Source organism: Solanum verrucosum, unplaced genomic scaffold, assembly GCF_900185275.1.
Source record: "Solanum verrucosum unplaced genomic scaffold, falcon-dt-bn FXZP01000060.1, whole genome shotgun sequence".
Lineage (NCBI taxonomy): Eukaryota > Viridiplantae > Streptophyta > Magnoliopsida > Solanales > Solanaceae > Solanum > Solanum verrucosum.
In genome coordinates, this window is record NW_026020129.1 from 489501 (window position 1) to 496844 (window position 7344).

The 7344-nt window shown below is 40.8% G+C and overlaps 1 protein-coding gene across 1 annotated transcript; it reads left to right on the forward strand.

Annotated features, from left to right (window-relative positions):
* Nucleotides 1–2388: 2388 nt before the first annotated feature.
* LOC125826254 (uncharacterized) lies at nucleotides 2389–4578 on the forward strand. Its single transcript, XM_049505573.1, has 6 exons — nucleotides 2389–2476; nucleotides 2884–3053; nucleotides 3205–3503; nucleotides 3615–3753; nucleotides 3979–4182; nucleotides 4378–4578. Exons 1-6 carry the CDS (start codon nucleotides 2389–2391, stop codon nucleotides 4576–4578), a joined length of 1101 nt encoding a protein of 366 aa, XP_049361530.1.
* The last annotated feature ends 2766 nt before the right edge of the window (nucleotides 4579–7344 follow it).

A 7344-nucleotide genomic window follows, 5' to 3' on the forward strand; every position in this document is an offset into this window, starting at 1 on the left:
TATCCCAATCTATAAAGAGTTATGGTGCCCACGACGTATGAAATCGAAGGTCTACGAGTCTAGTTTCCATCACATCAACCCGTTTGTTCATACAACTTCAGAATGGAGAGATATTCGCGTTTTCGCAGGATTGCGCAAGCAGGCAGGTGAGGTGGGTCCCCTAGGTCGGTGGAACTTTATATATATCATCTTCTTCGACTTTTCTTCTTTTTTCTTAGTGAATAACCACAAAACCAACAAAACCCACTTCTAGGATCAGCCAAGTTACAGATTTTAGTGACTTAAGTCCTTGATAATAGTTGTTCTACGTGTTGAGCTCGTCAACATGGTATAATTTATTTTATCGATTTCCTAGCATATCGTACTTTGGTGTGTGGACAACAGGGGTTTGGGCATATTTTTAAGTTTTGAGGTGTATTATGAACTTAAAATCAAGGTAAGACCCTTCTTCCATCGACTCTAGCTTTGATAAGTCACAAATAGCAATTTACGACGGAAATACATATATTTTTTCGGATTATCGTGGTATCCTCTATTATTTTGTGTTGATTATGGTCCTTCCTTGTTGTAGTATCGAGGGGGGTTGTGAGTAAAGTCGTTAGCCACATGAATTCAACGAAAAAGGTATGTTAAGGTTATTCCCTACGTACGACATGTTTCCTTAAAGCTTAGGAGCAATGTAATTGGGTTGTTATCCTTGTTATACTTGTGAGTTCATGAATTTCTTGCCTTGAATCCTCCATAGTTTACAGGTACAGATCGTAGAGAGGACCCTAAGCACTTTGTTGATCAGCTTAATAGGATATTTAGAGTCATGCACGCCTCAACGACTGAGTCAGTTGAGTTAGCAACATTTCGATTGCGTGAGGTTGCAGTATTGTGGTACGAAAGTTGGGAGAGATCTAAGGGAAAAGATATAACTCAACCCACTTGGGATAGCTTTACAAAAGATTTCATAGATCATTATTTGATCGAGATATTATGGATGGCCGGGAGGACCAATTTTTGAACCTCCGATAGGGCAACATGAGTGTCCGAGAGTATGGGCTGAGATTTGATTCATTGGCTAGATATGCACTAGTATTTGTTAAAACGATGCATGACAAGGTGCGTAGATTTGTGAGAGGGCTTGACTCAGACTATATCGACACTTGTTCTATCGCTGCACTAAATGATAATATGGATATCTCACGAATTCAGGCCTTTGCACAAGGAATAGAGGATCACCGACATCTGCAGTATATGAGTGAGAGCGTTGAGAGAGAGACAAAAGAGGGATAGTCCCGTTGTGTCACAGGGAGATTTTCAGGTTGGTCCAAGACCCCGATATTCTATTAGGCCACCTAGACCTCCACTACAGAAGTTCTTGGGTAGTAGATTTGGTCATCAGGGACAGTCATGCCTAGGTGAGGGTTCACGAACATCAGGCTCTCAACAACATAAGGGTTCAGGCCAGGCTAGGATAGTCCCACCGTGTTGTGCTACTTGCGGTAGGATACATTTTGGGAGGTGCAAGAAGGGTTCCACAGGTTGAATTCTTGTGGACAGGAGGGGCATGGGTGGAGAAATTGCCCAACCATAGGTCAGGGTGGTATAGGTCAGTTGATCAGGTCAGTAGGTTCATCTTCATCAGTAAAGTCTACAGGGCGTGAACCCCAGACTCCTGCAGGTAGAGGTAGAGGTGGAGGAAGAAAGGGAACATCTAGTTATGGTAGTGTCCAGAACCGTATATATTCACTAGCCGACCGAAAAGACTCAGAGTCATAACTAGATGTTGTGGCAAGTACATTGATTGTTTGCTCCCATTGTTTTTATGCTTTGATAGATCCTGGATCTACTATGTATTATGTTACTCCATTTATCGTATTGAAGCTATGTATAGCAGAGTCATTAGATCGACCCTTTGTTGTATCTACACTAGTTGGTGAGTCTATTATTGCCAGGAGAGTCTATCGCGGTTGCATGGTAGAAATTATCGACCGTCAGATCTCTGTAGACCTCGTAGAGTTAGAAATGGTCGATTTTGACGTTATTATGGGTATGAACTGGTTAGCGTCTTGTTATGCTAATGTTGACTGCCGGATAAAGATTGTTAGATTCCATTTTCCAGGAGAAGCAGCTCAGGAATGGAAAGGCGATACAACAATACCGAAAGGTAGGTTTATTTCCTATCTTAAGGCGAGGAGGATGATTACTAAGGGTTGTATTTATCATCTTGTTCGCGTTCATGTTATAGATGCAGAACCACTTACTCTTCAGTCTATTTCGGTAGTTGATGAGTTTCTAGATATATTTCCAAACGAGCTCCCTGGTATCCCTCCAGAATGGGAAATTGATTTTACTATCGATATGCTACCAGGTACAAAACCCATATCTATCCCTCTATAAATGGCTCTTGCTAAGCTAAAGGAGTTGAAGGATCAGCTGAAAGACTTGGTGGATAAAGGATTTATCAGGCCTAGTGTTTTGCCATGGGGTGCGCCAGTGTTATTCGTGAGAAAGAAAAATGGCTTACTAAGAATGTGTATCGATTACCGATAGCTGAATAAGGAGACTATAAAGAATAAGTATCCCCTTCCAAGGTTCGATGACTTGTTTGATTAGTTACAAAGTGTTGATACTTCTCAAAGATTGATTTAAGATCAAGGTACCACCAGATACAAGTTCGGGAGAAAGAAGTTCCAAAGATAGCTTTTAGAACCAGATATGGACACTTTGAGTTCTTGGTAATGTATTTTGGATTAACTAATGCCCCAGTAATGTTCATGGACCTGATGAATAGCATATTCAATCCATATCTAGATACGTTTGTGATTGTATTTATTGATGATATTTTGGTCTATTCGCATTCAAAACCTGAGCATGCAAATCACTTGTGAGCAGTCCTTCATGTTCTTCGAGAGAAGGAACTTTACGCAAAGTTCTCTAAGTGTGAGTTCTGGTTGAGCTCTGTGGCTTTCCTAGGCCATATCATATCAAATTCCGGCATTATGGTTGACACACAAAAGATTGAGGTTGTAAAGACTTGGCCCAGATCCATGACTCCGACTAAGGTTCGTAGTTTCTTAGGATTAACAGGGTACTACGTACAAAAGGTTTCTAGAGGGATTTTATTCACTTTCAGCACCATTAATGAAGTTAACTAAAAAAAGGGCTAAGTTCCAGTGGACTGAGGCTTGCGAGCATAGTTTCCAGTAACTGAAGGACATGTTGACGTCAACACCAGTTCTAGCATTGCCAGAGGGTTCAGAGGGCTATGTGGTGTATTGTAATGCCTCTGGTTTTGGGTTGGGATGTGTTCTAATGCAACATGGTAAGGTTATCACATATGTTTCAAGGCAGTTGAGGAAGTATGAGAAGAACTATTCGACCCACGATTTAGAGTTTGCTGCAGTTGTGCCTGCGTTAAAGATCTGGAGACACTGTTTGTATGGCATTCATGTTGATATTTTCACAGATCATAAAAGTTTTCAATATATCTTTAGACAGAAGGAGTTAAATCTGTGACAATGTCGATGGCTTGAATTACTGAAAGACTATAATGTGGATATTTTATATCATCCAGGAAAGGAAAATGTGGTAGTGGATGCCCTCAGTTGAAGATCTATGTGTAGTTTGTCCTATTTAAGTGTTGAGAAGCGGGAGCTAGCGCGAAAGCTTCATCAGTTAGCTAGCTTGGGAGTCAGATTGTTAGAGGCAGACGATAGTGGGGTCACAATTCAGGACACATCCGTATCATCTCTAGTTGTAGAGGTAAACTCATGCCAAAAAGAGGATCCTAGCTTAGAGAATCTCCGAGCCAAGGCCCATCATTAGCAGTCTTTAGCATTTGATATAGCAGGAGATGGAGTCCTTAGATATAGCGGTTGATTGTGTGTTCCAAATGTTGTAGGGCTTTGACATCGGATTATGGAAGAGGCACATCATTCTCGTTATTCTATTCACCCTGGTTCAACGAAGATGTACCATGATATTAAGGAGATCTATTGGTGGCACATGATGAAGAAGAACGTTTCTGAGTTTGTGGCACAGTGTCCTAACTGCCAACAAGTGAAGGTTGAGCACCAAAAGCCCGCTGGGCTTGTTCAGGAGATAGCCATACCCTTATGGAAGTGGGAAGCAATTAATATGGATTTTATTACAGGGTTACCTCAAATGCGTCGCAAGTTTGACTCTATTTGGGTAATTTTTGATAGACTAACAAAATCAACCCACTTCTTACCGGTCAGGGAGACTTTTACGGCCGAAGACTATGTAGGGGTCTATATTAGAGAGATTGTTAGGCTACACGGTGTCCTAGTATCTATTATCTCTGATAGAGGAACACAATTTACCGCCAAATTCTGGAAGTCCTTCTAGAAAGGACTGGGGAAACAGGTTAATCTTAGTACAGCCTTTCACCCTCAGACAGATGGCCAGGCTGAGCACATAATTTTGACACTGGAGGATATGTTACGAGCGTGCGCGCTGGACTTCAAAGGAAGTTGGGATGACCACTTGCTTCTTATTGAGTTCACATACAATAATAATTATCATTCCAACATCGGGATGACACCTTATGAGGCTTTGTATGGGTGAAAATGTAGATCCCCTATTGGATGGTTTGAGGTAGGTGAGCCAGGGTTGATTGGACTCGACTTAGTATAACAGACATTGGAGCAGGTTAAGCTCATTCGGGAAAGGTTGTTAACAACTCAAAGCCGACAAAAGTCATACTCAGATGTGCGACGAAGGGACTTAGAATTTTTTGTCGATGATTGGGTATTCTTAAAAGTCTCTCCTATGAAGGGTGTTATGAGATTTGGCAAAAAAAACAAGCTTAGTCCAAGATTCATTGGGCCATACCGGATCTTTCGGAGGGTAGGACAAGTGGCTTATGAGCTAGAATTGCCTTCAGGGCTAGAATTTGTTCATCCAGTTTTCCATGTATCGATGCTAGTGCGTAGGAGACCGTTCTTGGGTTATCCTAGTTAAGGATGTTCAGATCACAGAAGAGTTGTCCTACGAGGAAACTCCAATTGCCATATTAGATCGGCAGGTCCATAAATTAAGGACCAAAGAAGTGGCTTCGGTTAAAGTATTGTGGAGAAACAAGAATAGAGAAGAGGTGACCTGGGAAGCTGAGGATGGCATGAGGTCCAAATATCCTCACTTGTTTCATACCCCAAGGTGATGGCATATCAGTTTATATTAGTGCAGTGAGGTTAGATACCTATCTGATTTTTTTTATATATTGTTGCTTACAATTATTGTTGTTGTCGTTGTATATTTTCTCGGACTTTTATTGCAGAGCTATAGTGCTTAGCTATTTATGTCATCCTATGAGACACCTAGGTTAGAATTTTTGCGTTTCAGGTTCCTGGATAGTTACATTTAAAAAGGATACTCTACCTAAATTTTAGAAATTCCTAAGGACTTAACCGCGTGACTTAGATTTTTCATTCGAGGATAAATGTTTCTAAGGGGGGAAGGATGTAACACCTCGACTTTTTGAAACGTCTAAATTGACCCGTATCTTCGTGGAAAGACCAGAAGGGTGGGTAATAAATTTAGAATGATGTGTTATGTGATATTTTAAGTGTTCAAGGGTTGTATCTCAAGTTTTGAAGTTAGGTAAGTGGCAAAATAAAAGTTGGCAAAAGTTACCGTAAATTCCTTTTAAAAGATTTGTCTGAAATTTGGGTCAAATGTCTCGGATATTTTATCCCAGTCCATAAAGGGTTATGGTGCCCACGACGTATGAAATCGAAGGTCTACGAGTCTAGTTTCCAACACATTAACCTGTTTGTTCATACAACTTCAGAATGGAGAGATATTCACGTTTTTATAAGTTTACGCAAGCAGGCAGGTGAGGTGGGTCCCCTAGGTCGGTGGAACTTTATATATATCATCTTCTTCGACTTTTATTCATTTTCCCTTCATTTTTCTTAGTGAATAACCACAAAACCAACAAAACCCACTTCTAGGATCTACCAAGTTACAGATTTTCGTGACTTAAGTCCTTGATAATAGTTGTTCTACGTGTTGAGCTCGTTAACATGGTATAATTTGTTTTATCGATTTCCTAGCATATCGTACTTTGGTGTGTGGACAGCAGGGGTTTGGGCATATTTTAAAGTTTTGAGGTGTATTACGAACTTAAAATCAAGGTAAGACCCTTCTTCCATCGACTCTAGCTTTGATAAGTCACAAATAGCAATTTGTGACAGAAATACATATATTTTCTCGGATTATCGTGGTATCCTTTATTCTTTTGTGTTAATTATGGTCCTTTCTTGTTGTAGTATCGAGGGGGTTGTGCGTAAAGTCGTTAGGCCACGTGAATTCAACGAAAAAGGTATGTTAAGACTATTTCCTACGTACGGCATGTTTCCTTAAATCTTAGGAGCAATGTAATTGGGTTGTTATCCTTGTTATACATGTAGCCATTATTATTGATTGTTGGCTGCTCGAGTTGATATAATCTTCCCTTGTCAGGATTCTTATTCAGTTAGTAGCGTCCTTATGTTGGACATGACTTAGAGGCTATTTGTATAGGTTGCTTATAACTAAATTGCTCGCTTTTAGTGATTGGATTGTTATTGTTGCCCTTGGGGCTATTGTGGTTAGCTAAAATAATGTGATATATGCCTAGAAGGGCTATGTTCTGCCTATGGGGCTATATGGATGCCTAAGGGGGTTATGAGTTGCTTACGGGGCTATATTGATGCCTACAAGGGCTATGAGTTGCCTACAGGGCTATATTGACGCCTAAGAAGGCTATATGTTTCCTGCAGGGCCATGTTGTTGCCTAAGAGGGTTATGAGTTGTCTATAAGCTATGTTGATGCCTAAGAGAGCTAAGTGCTGCCTACAGGGCTATATTAAAGCCTAAGAGGGCTATGTGACTGCCTATGGGGCTAGGTGACTACCGATAGGGGTATATACACTGATTGGTACGTTCTAGGCTTAAAGGAGCCTGAGTAGGTGGTCTTGTGTGCTGTTTGTACCTGCCAAGCTTATGGGGGCTTGGTTAGGTTGATGTTTTAATATTTTTGATAAGTTAAGATTTATGAGCAGGAAGGTACACTTATCTTATCCTTGATCTATTTATCAGATTATTCTAGTATATTAGGATACCTGCTCATAGTTTATTGCCTTTCATACTCTGTACACTATTTTGTACTGATGCCCCATTGCCTGGAGGCGCTGCATTCACGCATGCAGGTCCCAACAGACGACCCAGTAGACCTTCTCAGCAACATGATTGACTTTTATCTAGTTCGCTAGTCCCTTTCCTCCAGAGCTGCCAGAGTTTGGAGGTTTGTTAGCTTTTGTTGTATATATTTTATGGGTAGGCTGGGGC